The 15,257-nt window shown below is 41.6% G+C and overlaps 1 protein-coding gene across 1 annotated transcript in view; it reads left to right on the top strand.

The window, feature by feature from the left end:
* Positions 1-15,257, top strand: part of LOC113975569 (solute carrier organic anion transporter family member 1C1-like) — a 25,535-nt gene continuing 10,278 nt past the window's right edge. Inside the window, exons 1-9 of the mRNA XM_027699729.1 lie at positions 1-89; positions 4,326-4,471; positions 7,667-7,808; positions 8,622-8,754; positions 9,157-9,278; positions 10,696-10,842; positions 11,701-11,799; positions 12,621-12,866; positions 13,736-13,900. Of these exons, the coding sequence (XP_027555530.1) occupies positions 5-89; positions 4,326-4,471; positions 7,667-7,808; positions 8,622-8,754; positions 9,157-9,278; positions 10,696-10,842; positions 11,701-11,799; positions 12,621-12,866; positions 13,736-13,900 (1,285 nt within the window). The 5' untranslated portion in view covers positions 1-4. The remainder of the gene's footprint in view (positions 90-4,325; positions 4,472-7,666; positions 7,809-8,621; positions 8,755-9,156; positions 9,279-10,695; positions 10,843-11,700; positions 11,800-12,620; positions 12,867-13,735; positions 13,901-15,257) is intronic.

Consider the following 15,257-nt stretch of genomic DNA (forward strand, 5'->3'; position numbering starts at 1 on the left):
ATGCATGCATGTATGTGTATGCATAAGCTATACAAGAAGCTTACCTATGAAAACTAGTAGGCACCACCTCTGGGGATCCCTGCTGCCAGGTAAGATTTGGCTTTTCTTCTTCTCTTTGCTGATTCACCTTTCAGAGAGAATGTCCTTTAGCTGGGTTCATGGGTGAACAGTCTCTGTACCAGCCTTCTGTGTCCACCCATTGTAGCCAGTGCAGCTCCTGTGCCTGCGGGCTGAAACGCAGTAAAGGCATGTCTAAGGAGGCTTACTGCAAATGGGGGAGTTTCCAAAGGGGGGGAAGGACATTTTTCCATTGCCTGGAGTTTGAATGAGTGAAGGGAGACTCTTCAGGAACCACCTAGAGGTGTCTCAGCCCGCTGCATGCATGTTCAGGGATGAGTCCGTCCTTGGACCCGACCATGAGGCACAGCTCCGCATGCCAGCTCCCGGGAGGGTGAGCGCCGCTGCCGCCGGAGCTGTGTCACAGGTGAGTGACTGTGAGTGCTTTCCGTGGGATAGAAAGCACAGCCACCAGAGAGGGCTCCCACACCCCATCCAGCTGGAGCCAGGGATGCAAGGAGGGGTCAGAGCCCCAGCTGTGGGCCCAGGTGACAGCCAGGGATAAGGTGTGAGCATGTCCTTCAGGCAGAGTGTCACCCACCTGAACAGGTGCTGTAGATGTGATGAAGCACAACTGGAGCGCTGCAATGGATGGCTCTAAACTTTTCAGAAGGGGCAGGCAAGGAGGTAGAGGCAATGGGGTAGTCCTGTATGTTACAGTGTGTTTTGATTACTAGATCTTAATGATGGTGGTGATAAGGCTGAGTGTTCATGGGTAAGAGTCAGTGGGAAGGGCAACCAGGTAGATGTCACAGTGGAAGTCTGCTAGAAATACAACACAGCAGAGAGGAAGGGAGTTCTAGGAGGTCCAGACAAACTAGGAGGTTTCTGGAGTGTGTGGAAGATAACTTCCTGACACATCTGATGAGGGAGCCAATGAGGGGAGGTGTTCCATTGAACCTGTTGTTTATGAACAGAGAAGGACTTGTGGATGATGTGGTGGTTGGAGGCAGTCTTGGGCACAGTGATCATGAAATGAGAGAACTTTTGATTCTTGGAGTAATACAGAGGTGGGTCAGCAGAATTGCCACTTTGGGTTTCTGGAGGGCAGAGTTTGGCCTGTTTAGGAGACTGGTCGACAGAGTTCCTTGGGAGGTAGTTGCAAGGGGCAAAAGGGTCAAGGAAGGCTGGATTCTCTTCAAGAAAGAAATCTTAAAGGTGCAGGAGCAGGCCAATGGCATCATGGCCTGTATTGGAAATAGAGTGGCCAGCAGGACTAGGCAAGTGATCACCCCCCTGAACTCTGCACTGGTGAGGCTGTACCTCGAGTCCTGTGTTCAGTTTTGGACCCCTCACTGTGAGAAGGACACTGAGGTGTTGGACTGTGTCCAGAGAAGGGCAGGGAAGTTGGTGAAGGGTCTGGGGTACAAGTCAGATGAGGAGCTGCTGCGGGAGCTGGGGCTATGTACTTTGGAGAAAAGGAGGCTCAGGGGACACCTTATCACCCTCTAAAACTACCTGAAAGGAGGTAGTAACCAGGGGGGAGTGGGTCTCTTCTCCTGAGTAACAAGGTATAGGACAAGAGAAAACAGGTTCAAGTTGCATCAGGGGAGGTTTAGATTGGATATTAGGAAAAATTTCTTTCCTGAAAGAATTGTCAAGTCCTGGAACGGGCTGCCAGTGAAGTGGTTGAGTCACCACCCCAGAGGTATTTAAAAGACATGTGGATGTGGCACTTAGAGACATAGTTTAGTGGTGGACTTGCCAGGTCAACAGTTGGACTTGATGATCTTAGAGGTCTTTTCCAACCCAAATGCTTCTATGATTACATTCTTCTGGCACATCGGCCATGTTTGGAAAGGAAATGCTGATATGGGCTCTGTCCTCATGTTTCATGTCACTGGAGAAATATGGTATCCAAGGGACGGCAAAAACTTAAGGCTGTCACTATACCCAGAACAGTAAGAGACCATCCTTACCAGCCAGGTGTCTTCTTGTTTAAAACCAGAGCTGTCTTTGACCTCTCACTGCAGTTGGCAGTGTATTATGAATACTCCCACCAAAAAGTATTTGAGCGGCATAGGGCAAATTCGTGATTACAGTGTAACACTCCTATGTATTCTGGTTGCAGAAAAGAGGAAGGATCCAAGCCACTAGTGTGGCCAGCTGTAGTACCACTGGGCACAGTTCTGTGCTCTCTGTCTTGTGTTAAGGGCTTCCATCAGAGGCATTGTCAGGGCAACCAAACTGATGCTCTGGGATGTTGTTGCAGGTGGCTCTGGGCCTGAAAACTACCCACCTCCTTGAAGCCGTACCACAAGAGCAACTGGGGATACATTAAAGCCGTAAAACCTGTATGGCTACCAGTCTTTCCTTGCACTCTTCCATTTGGAAGATAATAAATGCCAATGATATTTATGCTGTAATGTTTTTATGCTGCTGGACATAAGTTTTGTTTAACCTCTGCTGTCCATTTGAGATTTGTACCAACTCAGCAGGGCACAAACTTGCATGCAGCTGTCAAACATCAGTGTGTCATATTCCACCCCCACACCTCCATGGCATTTTTTTTTTTGTTCTGACCAATCCTGCATACAAGGTGCAGTGCAGGAGACTGTGCAGGCCCTCTGCACCTCTGCTGAACTTCGTCTAGCTGGATATTGCTCTGCTCAGAGACAAGGACAATTCACATAGCTGTGGTACATATGTTTTCCTTTTCCAGGTTTTGTGCTTTTTTTTATTCTGAAATTGCTGTAGATGGACAGAGCATTTCAAACCTTAACCTAAAGGCTATTTGATGTGTGTATGTAGCAGCACACCTTATGTGATTGTCATGCCCATGCTCAAAAGTTTAAGGAATTTATCCTCACACGAGTGCTATGAGGTACATTTGAGGTAAATGCTCTCATTGGCCATTGGACAAGTTCAGAAGTGAGGTAGAGAGAGACAATGTGTGACTTTTCCCAAGATCACAAGAAAGTCAGAAGCAGAGCAGCAATAGGTGCAATAGGTGTGCAGCAAGCACAAACCATTTTGATTTTGTTATTGTTGTTAAAAAAAAAAATCTATATACTCATTAGTGTTGACAGGGAAATTTATTAGTGTCCCTGTCAGGGCAGTATCAAATGAAAATGTGTCTCTTATGTGTAGTCAGGAACTCTTATTCCATGTGATGAAGAGATTTCAGCAAAAATGTTGGTGCCACAGTCATATATGAACAGAGCCCAGGAAAGTATTTGCATGAGTAAATCCTAGCATCTAGATATACTTATGGTTTTTTACATTTCTGGTAACACAAGTAGCTATTGCACAGACCCTTGGAAAGCCATGAAAACACATGTATCCAGAGTATTTATACATATACATGAAACCATATATATATTTAACTTATGTAAGATCTATGTCTTTAGACAAACATAGAAGAATAAGAACTTCTCTTATTCATACTTTCAGGCAGCAGTTCTGTAAAATATAGTACTTCTTAAAAGTGAACACAGAAGCTGATTTCATAAATATTTTCAGATCTGATTTAGAGATTGAAATTAAGAACAAAGTACTGCTGTATGTAACCAGAGATTTAAGAATTACTGATATCTTTTGTTCTCAAAGTTCAGCATTTAGGTTTTCTTTACTTCTTTGTATTTACCTGCAAAGAAGTAAATTCACATTTTTCCTGAAACAATTGACCACTGAGCCCTAAGACTCTATGTAAAATGGTAAAGGGAACTAAACCTCTTTATTCTTGTGTAACTCATTAGCTAACGTCACACGATTAGAGCTAATGTTTCCATCTAAAACAATTCAAGTCCCTCATTAACGGGGATAGATTTCCTTTGATCTAATTACTTAATGTCCCAGATATATGGGAAATTCAGAGATCAGCTCTGAGAAATCTCTGCAGACATGGTCACATCTAGAAACATGAACTTACATGTAGACTCCCGAAATGTTGTTTAAAACGTTAACAAGCCTTGCTTAGTCTGCTGTTAATGCTTGGTTAAATGTCAAATGAAATCATGTTGATGATAGCTAGAGAGTGAAGATAATGGCTGTTTGCTGAGAATGATTTAATCTCCATTGTTATAGGCAAGTGGATTGCAAATTTCCATAATTAAACATCCAGTGCACTGGTCAGATTCTGTTGTAAAGTTTGATAATTGCTGTTGTAGGGAAAACAGTACAGCGGGGTGTTGCTGTCACATGACAAGCTTTTGAGGCTGAGCTAATAGGATGCCCTTTTAAAATGTTCTCCATATTTTGTGCTTTAGAGACAGAGGATACCATCATGGAGATTTCATCAAAAGAAAATGCTCGCTTTTTCTCAAACAACACCATCCTGCCCGTGGACCGATCTTCGTTCAAATCTGAATCTTCTGCATCCAGGGAAAAACACTCGTGTTGTGGAGGTATAAAGGTAGAGTAAGAGTTTTTGAATATTCCAGTAGGAATGTAGAAAATCTCTTTTTTTTTTTCTTTTTGGTGAAAAATCGCTTTTTCATTTCTGATTATGTCTTGCTGAGTCAGTATGAAACTACTGAAGATATTTTCAAGTCACAAAGAAAGTCTTCAGATCTGTGTTTGCCTAACATTTGGCAATATTCAGGTATAACTTGTTGATTGAGGCTTGCCTGTTAGGAGATCTTCAAGGGTCATCTTGAAAAGTCACTCAATACTCCTTATTGCACCACCTGAAGTAAAGAGCAGAGCTTTGGAAGACAGGTACCACAGGCAACTGTTAGTACAAATTTCTCTTTTAAGATTGTAGCCTCAGTTGTTCTCTGGGCTTTCAAAAATAATATTTGTATTACGGTCCATGTGTTTTCAGTGCGATATTATTAAAGTATTATTGTAATATTCCTTGTTCAAGAGAACTCTGCATGAGATGACTCTGAAATGAAACTGCAGAAGTATCACCACTGTATCTGCATTTATCTCACCCCAGAGCAGTTCTTCCTCGAGGTGATGGAAGCTCCCTGCTCTAAGCCTTGTAACACAGCTGTACCTACCTGACAGCAGGACCGCTGTGCCTCGGAGGAGCATTCCTCCCTGCATGGGACACTGGGGTACAGGAGGCAGCATGGTGCTTTGCCTACTGTCCCTGCCTGCTTTCCAAAGCCAGGCTGTAAAATGCTGAAACTCTCTTGGGTAAGGTCTCAAAAATCACCATACAACGATGAGATGAAATTATTTGAGTTATACAGAAAATGAGTCTTCGGCCTTGCCCTGTTCTTTTCATCTTGCACAGTCTTCATTTCTGTTGTTTTTTTCTCTCTCTCTCTCACACACATCTACTTTCAGATATTAATCCAACTCCCAATACAGCCAATAACATCACTGATAATCGCCCTGAAGTCTATAAAATTGGGATCTTCTGGTTTTGAAATAGAAGATGAGTTGTATTAATTGAATCTTGTAGCATAATAGTAATTCTATCATTGTTCCTCCATTTGCTGCAATGATAATCCAATCCCCTCAATGAATAAACTTTCAGTCACAGCTTAGCCAGTCAGGAATCAGCTAATTAGCTCCAAAAATAGAAAAGCAATAATATTTCAGCTCAGTTTCTTTCCATCCGAAGAATTTGTGTCTTCTGGGAACCCAAACAAACACAACCAACCCATTCCAGTAAGGACTTAGAAAACCTCTCTTTTTTTTTTTTTTTTTGTGAACTAAGTCTTTTTCAGTTCTGATCATGCATTTCTAGTCAGAATGAAATTATTAAATAAATTTCTAAGTTATGAAAAAGTCTGCTTCAGGTCTGTATCAGCCTAATATGTTAGCAAAACAATATGCAGATTCAACAAGTTGTTCTTACCAATTATCAGCCTTCCTGTGTGTTAAAACTGCCTTTATAAACCAGAAAGATGTGGTAAAATATCTTCTTACAGGCACTGACAAACCACAGCAGAATTTGAAATCATGTGCACCTTTCTGTCCCAGCTCTAAATCAGGAGCACATCTGGGACAGTCACAACCCCAGTAAAAAAACTTGTGTCAAAGAGAGACAGAGACATTTCAAGTTCTAATTTACCTATATGACTTTCCTGTAAAAAAAAAAATATGTGCTTTCACATTACTATTTAAAATCCAAGGGCATAAACACGCCGAAAATGTAAAATACTATGGCAATATTTTTACAAGACAGTTCCTTGAGAGCCGTTACTGTAGGAAACAGGAACCAGACAGTGATTGTATATGTTTATTTGCCCACAACTGTTTCTGAAGGAGAAATAACCAGCACTGGATAAAGTGTGCTGAGGGAGACACAGAGATACATTTGAATCTTAACACAAGAATTTGTGTTCAGCAGTGGCACCAGTGTTATTACCACTGTGCCTTGTCAAATCAGTTGTTGTGAGGAGTTGGAGGTGAGTACATCACTTCAGAGCACCTGGTCACTGGAAGCATGATTGCTCAGAGAGGATTAAGGACCAGGCCAAGGCTCTAGACCTCTATTCTTATGAAACATTACTGTGTTTTAATTTCTTGGTTAGGGTTTGGGTTTCTTTTTTTAATGCCTTTTACAAAGAACGTCCATATTTGTATTCAGTCAGCAAAACCCGTATCTGAAGGTAGAAAGCAATGTTGTGATTTCTATGACCAATTGCATGATGTGTGAGTATCCATGGAGCTCATAAACTCAGTAGGGCTGCATTCAGTGAAGGCAAATTAAGGCAATAGCTCTGCAGGAGCAAAACAATTGGTGCTGAGGACCCTGCACTCCCACTATAGGCATTTCAGAGTGGGGAGATACTTCAGACCAGCCCTCATCTTGTCCCAGAGACTGAAGAGCCACTGACTGTTGAAGTGAATGTAATGCCTGTCTGGAACACATCTTTCAGTTTAATTTTGTGTGAAAGGGTTTCAGCCTGCACATTTGCAGTGCGTACCAAAGGGCAGTGAAGGGTGTGGGAGTTTAATTCCCAAAGCTTGCTACTGATTCAGAGCAATGGGTTAAAACTGATACATTGATAACTAAGCGAAAATAACTGTTTCTGAAAAACTAAAGGATGGGAGAAGGTTGTTCCCAGCAAAATGTTTTCTTTTTCAAAAGAAAACATATGTGTTGGAGCTTGCAAGAGATTTGGTGAGCAAAGGATGAGCCTAGAAGGTAGTTGCATGGCAGGTCACTGTTCATCTCATAGAGCCATGTAACAGAAAGCAAAGATTTCTCCCTCCTAGTCACTCTGGGCTTGAATGAGAACAGCTTAGATACTCTCAATTCCACACTATTGCAAAAGCCTGTGTTTAAAAATGCCCAGATAACTCACCTCCCCACCAAGCCACACTTAACATTTGCCTTCATGGTTTCCTGTGTAAGATACCTCCTTAGAACACCACGAGGGACATCTGTGTCTCTGTCTGTTGCAGCAGCACCTTTGACACCTCCCTGAAATTAGCAGTGATTGATAGCGAGCTCAGTTTGTACCAATATTGCTCATAAGAAATGAACAAACCAGCAATATAGGATTTAATAAAAAATTAGGAGAAATATTGACGTGGTTATTTGGGAAAAGGAGAGGTGGGAATGTAAAAATTGCTTAAAAATAATTCACAAAGTAAAGTCTTCTGTACTGCCTATTCTAATCACTGTCAATTTTTTTCACAGATATTTCTCGGTGCATTGTCTTTTGTTTATTTTGCTAAAGCACTGTCAGGAAGTTATCTAAAAAGTACTATCACACAAATAGAAAGAAGATTTGATATCCCTTCCTCTTTGGTTGGCGTTATTGATGGAAGTTTTGAAATTGGTATGTACTGTAGAAACCTATTTTTATTTTCAGTAAAAAAGAATGATGCAATTTGTTGTGAAGAATGATTGTACAAGTCTCCTTGAGCCATTAAAACTGAGCAAGATTACCCTAGTAAAAATCAGTGGCACTGTCAGTATGATTACATTGGATAGCATCAGGTTGTTTGCTAATACAAGAAATTAGGCATAGTCCTAACTATTTTGTGATTTGATAAGTTTAGTGTCTGGCTAATTAATACTAATAGAAATTTTGACTGTTAAATGAGAATTTGCCTGCACAGATTTATACTTTCTCTCTGCTTTTGTCAGTAATCCATCTCCCCTGCAACTGTTTGCCTGTTATAATTTATTAAGCAGCAGGAGTACAAACCTCTAACTGTAATCTACATTTATTTTCCAGTCCATCTCCTCCCCTGTGTACTAAAGTTTCCAGCAAGACATTGTCTCTTACGATTTCAGACTAGTGAATTTATCTCATTGGAGTATGGTACTCACGGGAATGAAATCTTAGCCTAAGTATATAAAACTCTGTTTGATTCCCCCTTTTTCTGCTTTTTTGGTGATTTGCTCTCTTCAGCTGACACAGTCCTTCTCCTCTTTTCCAGCTGTTTATCCAAAAGTTTATGGTTTTCTTATCACAGAAAGCATTGGGTTCCTGCAGAATGCCTGGAAAGAGGGAGAAACGGGAACCCCAGACCATCAGCCCTTTCTCCCTGAGAACACTGCCTATACCACATACTGGGAGTGGTTATTTTAGGGGATCTCTTATCAACAAGCAGTAAAACTCAGTTTTCCTTTTGTATTCTCGAAGGGAACCTCCTAATCATAATTCTTGTAAGCTACTTTGGAGCAAAGCTTCACAGGCCAAGAATAATTGGAGCAGGCTGCTTAATTATGTCAGCTGGAACATTCCTAATTGCGATGCCCCAGTTCTTCATGGGACGGTAAGTGCAAAGTGATCAGCATTCTACAACTGGGCTGTGCACTCTGAATGTCAGCTCACTAAAATGTTCAGGCGTTGATTATGAAGATCTCCGTGGAAATAGGCATATGTGGATGTGGTTACTTAATCAGATATCTTTTATGAACAGACTTATTCCTGTGGAGCAAATAATTTAACATATATACTATCTGAGTTGTAATCAGCTTGTTGTTTTATTAGTCTGTCATCTTGATTGGCCACATTTTGACACAGTTTAGGAATGTTGAAGCATCAGTGAAGAAGTGATGACTAAATTCAGGGTGAAATTTGCATTTAAGTGCCATAGGCCTACCTGGTAGTAACAGATCCAATTGCTTTTTCTTATCAGTTCTTATAAGTAAATACAACTTTGTTTTCTAAACAGATATCGCCACGAAAGATTCCCTTCCGCCATCAACTCGACTGTTAACATCTCTCCATGTCTGCAGGATAAAAGCCAAACTGCACTCACATCCTTGGAAAAATCTCAAGCAAAAATAAATGCAGGTGAGAGAGATCTCTGTTAAGTATTGTGATAAGCACCCTAAAATATACCACAAGTCTCTAAAAGGCTCATGCACTACTTAATTAGAATGCAAAAAAAAAAAAGAAAGAAAAGGAAATTAGATGAATCTTTTCCACAGAAAAGACAGATCTACTGGCTGAGGCAAGTTGATTAAAAATAAATGTATAACTGCACAAGAGTTTTTTTTCAGGCTGCAGCCTTTCCTCCAGCTTTACTCTCTGCTTCAGCAACTTTCTGCAGCTCTATGTTTTGCAGAAACACCAGTCTCCCATAGGGTCCTTGGAAAGTCATGTTTTTCCCTCTGCTGGGAAATCATAGAATCATAGAATCAACTAGGTTGGAAAAGACCTCTGAGATCATCAAGTCCAACCCTTGATCCAACCCCGCCATGGTTACTAGACCATGGCACTGATGCCACATCCAGTCTCATCTTAAAAACCTCTGGGGACGGTGAATCCACCACTTCCCTGGGCAGCCCATTCCAGTGCCTGATTACCCTCTCTGTAAAAAATTTCTTCCTACTATTCAGCTTAAACCTTCCCTGGCACAGCTTAAACCTGTGCCCTCTTGTCCTACTGCTGGTTGTGTGGGAGAAGAGACCAACCCTCACCTGGCTACAACCTCCTTTCAGGGAGTTGAAGAGAGTGATGAGGTCTCCCCTGAGCCTCCTGTTCTCTGGGCTGAACAGCCCCAGCTCCCTCAGCCTCTCCTCATAGGACTTGTGTTCAAATCCCTTCACCAGCTTTGTTGCTCTTCTCTGGACCTGCTCCAGCACCTCAATATCCTTCCTGAACTGAGGGGCCCAGAGCTGGACACAGTAGTGGAAATGTGCCTGCTGGAAAGAGCCACTTGGGTCTCCCAGCCTGCAGGCCCTGCTTCTTGTTTCTCTCCCTGCCCGTTGACCCTGTTTTGCACAGCACAAAGCTGTGTCCTTGTTGGATGCATTGAGTTCCTCGTGGGGAAGGAACTTTCCTCCCCTGTGCCTGGCCACAAATAAGCTCTGGATGAGCAAATCAGCCCCTCTATATGTCCCAAAATGCATGTATGTTTGCATCCCCACACCTGTGGATTAAATGTGGCTGGTAGTGCGCACTATCATCAATGTTTCCCAAATCTTTCCATCAGGAGATCCCAGTTTTGGTTAGAAGAAAGTGAAAAACTTTTCTAAAATGGGATATAGTGACACATTTATAAAATCAGTGAACTCCTAGTATCTTTGAGGCAGTTCATGCTAAAAATATATCCACCTTAAGCTGATTGGGTTAAAATTGCCATCCCTGCATCTCCCAGTTTTCGTTCTGTTTTTCCCACTTTAGAAGTATTTTAGAAAACCTGTGCATTCAGTGTCAAACTGTTATGAAAAGCATATCGTTGTTGTCTCTCTTGTTATGTATTCAGGATGTGAAAAGGAAGCAGGCTCTTCCATGTGGATCTACGTTTTACTTGGAAATCTTTTGCGTGGAATAGGAGAAACCCCTATCCAGCCTCTGGGAATTACATACATTGACGATTATGCCATAGAAGAGAATGCTGCCTTATATATTGGTAAAATAAATATTACTTATTTTCCTAATGGATTTTTCCCCAGAGGAAACTGAGTCATTCTGAATAATGGAATGAATGTTATTGAATTAACTTGTCCTGATTGTTTTGTTTGCATAATTTCCAATATTAAAATTTATTTAAGTCATGTACACTCAATGGACCAAGTTCCCCTTTAATTATACCAGCAGTTCCATTATCTTAATTTGATGAAAGAATTTGACCTTAGGTTCCTGCTGTTCCCCTAATCTTCCTAATTCTTCTGGATGTGGACTGCTGAGCCTCTGTGCACATTCAGTTCTCTGGAAAGTGATAAAAACATGCTCTTTCAAGCACTTAAAATAGAATTTTAGCAGGCACTCAAAACATTGCCTCCAGATTCCAGTAGAATTATAAACAATGGTCCTGAGGCTTTAGAAAGTCGGTATCACTGCTTTCTTTTTTTCATTGCCTGACCTCTGCACATTCACCTGAAATATTACCAAAAAATTCCTTCCCCATCAGCATCTTGTCTTGACAAGTTTCCAGCCTGGTAACTGGCAAAAACTCAGCTTCTCTCTGTAAAAACATTCAGTCTTCCCAGATGAATTTTGAAAATTCACAATATTCAGAAAGTTTGGCCGAGGGTGTAGGGAAACGTTATTATTGGATACCAAAATAATGGCATTTTTCAACCTACTCAGGGTCCCACCTCAGCTTAAAGTGATCAGTTAAATAATTGCCATTTGCTTTCCGGTTACTTTAATGTAGTCAGCTAAAGAGTTTTTAGCACTTACAGATGTCATACTCTGCTTTTAGGTGCGGAAGAACCGGTGCTCTTTTTGACTCAGAAGTGTAACAGTCCCCTGTTTTTTATTCCAGGCTGTGTACAGACAGTGGCAATTATAGGGCCAATATTTGGCTTTCTTCTGGGATCCCTGTGTGCCAAACTTTACGTTGACATAGGCTTCGTAGATGTGGGTAAGTCAGAAAACTTGGTTTTCAAAAATTCAGTCAGGCTCCAAAATTCCTATTTTGGGCCAAGAACTACCTGGTTACGCATTAGGGGCTAACAGGAGTAGAACAGGTACATGGTGTGACTCTTGGGGATAGTCCTGTGCAGGGCTCAATGATCCTCATGGGTCCCTTCCAACTCAGCATATTCTGTGATTATGAAATAAAAAGGATGACAGCAATAGAGTGATCCATGCAGAAAAGGCTGGCAGAAAGGATGGTTGTGGAGGAAGTAGAAGACCTGACTCTTCCTCAGTTCCAGTAGGTCTGCAGCGGGTGCCTCCAAGAGATGCCCTGGGGAGGAGGCGCAGGGGAGACAGCAGGTGCCAGGAGGAGGCAGGACTGAGGCTCAGGATTCATGTGTGTGCATTTTTTGGTATCCTGTTGTTACCTGGAAACATAGTTTGGCAGTGGCCACCAGGTCTCCTGATTGCCTTCTGCCTGAGAAAACGCTTTCCACCCTGTTTTTCCCTGGGGCTTTGGACAAAACAACCTGACTGGGAGCGAGTGGCCACCTGGACTGCCCCATCTCCCGGGCCTTGCAGCATCTCTAGGGATGTGCAAGTGGCACAGCAGTGTCAGGGCCAGGCTGCTGCTGTGTCACAGCAATCAGCAAGTCCTTGTTGCATCCCCACAGCTGCTCTCTTAACACCCTCAGAGACACACAGCTAAACCTGGTGAGGCGGGAACAGACTCCTGCAGAGAAAGTCCCTGAAAAACCACCTTGCTTGTTAGCAGCACTCTCAAAAAGCATTTGTTTGTCTCTTCTTTCTTTTGGCCTTCTCCAGACAGCATCACAATAACTCCCAAGGACGTGCAGTGGGTGGGAGCCTGGTGGCTGGGTTACTTGATAGCCGGTGTGATCAGCGTTCTGGCCGGCATCCCCTTCTGGTTCCTGCCGAAGCACCTCCCGAAACCGGAGAGCAGGAAGGACTCCAGCACCTCTTCCGAGCAGTCCAAGTTCATCATTGAGGATAACAAGGACCAACACAAACCTTATCAGCAACAAACAAAGATTGCTGAGATGGCAAAAGGCAAATCACTGGAGTTTCTTTCCTGTTTGTTGTTTTTCCTTCAAAGGCTTTTGCACTTTAAAATTTTATGCTTTCTGAGGCTCTATTTTAGTGGGCTGAGAATTAGGATTTTTCCCCCAAGTGTCACTCTCCACCTAAATAACAGACATATAATGGGTCTTTTCATTGTTTCCTTGACCTGCTCTTGCATGCAGGATTTCTTCATCTGGGATTTGTAAAATTATGTTAGTGGGCCAGCAAATAACAATGAAACCCTGCAAAAATTTTTCATTCACAGATAGGAACTGTTGCAGAAGCAGTGGTCAAAAAAAGACTTTTGGTTTTTGCTAAACCTTTTTCTGTAAGTTCATTCATTAGCAAAACACGTACAATGTCTGATCAGAATAAGGATGGGCACAGACTCACTACAGTATTGTTAGAGGCTGTCTGGATTTAGGAAGGAGCTGGTTTGTACAATTGCATTTCCTTGACCTTACTTTGCCAAAAGCATTTTCCCTCAGTACTTGAATCTGTAACTCAGTATGTCTGTGCTTACTGTCAGCTGTGCTGAGTACTCTCTGCCCCAAATTAAGCTGAAAGGTACTGCGGGTGTTGAGGACACATAGAAACCAAATCAGTCCTGGTTTATGATAGAAAGAAGGAATAGAAAACAAGATACCTCTTCTCGGATATTGATGCTTAGTGTTTTCCTCCACTGTTCCCCCATCCAGAAACAAGAGAGCTCTTAGGAGCATTGTGGAACTTCATGGATTCCTTCTGAAATGTTCTGCAATGTTTTTTTTGGAAGGTGCAAACATATCATAAAGCATTATTCGCAGCAGTTATTCTCTCTCTGGTCTGCTTGTCATATCTGCTGTTTTGTCTTGCAGACTTCTTTCCATCACTGAAGTGCCTCTTCGGGAATCCAGTTTACATTCTGTATTTGTGTGCAAGTATCATTCAGTTCAATTCTTTAATTGGCATGGTGACATATAAGCCAAAGTATATTGAACAACAGTACGGGCAAACATCTTCAAAAACTAACTTTGTTATAGGTAATGCTATACCTGCTTCTTGATATCTTTAAAATGGACATTTTAGGAGTGGCATGTACATTCATATAGGGAAAATTGTATTTTTTTAGGATATGTTTACTTCTTCTCCTTCCTTGTCTGACTCTAAGTAGTAGCTTATAGCAGGTAAGTTCTTTCATTTCTTCCTTAGCACTAGTTAGCTCTGAGTTTATCTGTGCAAGAGTTATTGTGAAAGGTCACATTATTTGATACATTAATTCTCATTTAACTGGAAATTTGAAAAATAGTATATATGTACAGCGCAAGAAAGTAATTGAGAAGAGAATTTTAAAATACTTTATGTAAATTGGTCATCAAACAGATAAAAATCACGTCAGTGAGTATTAAAGGGCTGACCGTAATGTCGTATTGCCAGTGATTTCTTACTTTCTGAAAAGGTTGGGGTAAAATAAAAGGAAGGCAAGTTATATCCCAAAATCTTCTCTACAGCACAAGAGAGATGCTGCTTCTGCCTTTGTGTACCATGGTGGCCATTTTTGTAGATGAGTTCAGGATCATGAACTCAAATGCCCAGTTGCTGAACCTGCACGCAGGCTTGAGTTCCCTTCCTAAAGTCCAGGGATTCAACAGCATTAAACAGCAAAGAGGTTTACATCTACCCAATACAGAGGGAATTGCCTTGTTTCAGGGCAGCATTAGTTGCACAGCAACAGAGGTATATATATGCAGAAAAGCTGTATTGATCCATTGTGCTATGTTAATTCCTTAAAGATAGAAGCTGGAATTTCCTGGCATGAAGCTCCTCAAAGCAAGGAGAAATCTTGAAGTGTAGTTGATGGCCAGAGAAAGTCCAGAAAACAATCCCTACATTCAGTAGAGCACTTCCAATTGTATTTAAAGATTTTTTTTGGAGCTAAGCTTTCAGGTATGTGCAAACTGAGTGGGGATTAAGAACAGTTTGATTTCACTGAACATAGGGAATACATGCAACAGAAAGCATGCAATGACTTGGCTAGGGAAGGATCCTGACTGAGTGGCTATCCCTGCAATAAGAAAGTTTTTCTTCCTTCTTTTCCTTTCTCTTCAAATCCCTCCTTGCTGAGGGCTGACTAGAATTTACAGTGTTTATTTCACTTTCCCTCTCTCTTTTACTATTTTTTTGACAAATTCTATCACAATCTCTCTGACAGATTTCAAAATTGCCAGAGCAATTTGAAGCATAAAAAAAAGAAAAAAATGAGAGAGAGAGAGAGAAAAAAACAGGTCTTGCTCCAGATTTCATAACACTGTAGGTAAAATTAAATTAGTCCTCTAGGAATGAGCAGATCCCTCCACTGACCAACTAACAGTGGAGAAAACCACCTAGATTGAGAAATTA

This window comes from Neopelma chrysocephalum, unplaced genomic scaffold, assembly GCF_003984885.1.
Source record: "Neopelma chrysocephalum unplaced genomic scaffold, ASM398488v2 Primary Assembly neopelma1_139, whole genome shotgun sequence".
Classification (NCBI taxonomy): domain Eukaryota; kingdom Metazoa; phylum Chordata; class Aves; order Passeriformes; family Pipridae; genus Neopelma; species Neopelma chrysocephalum.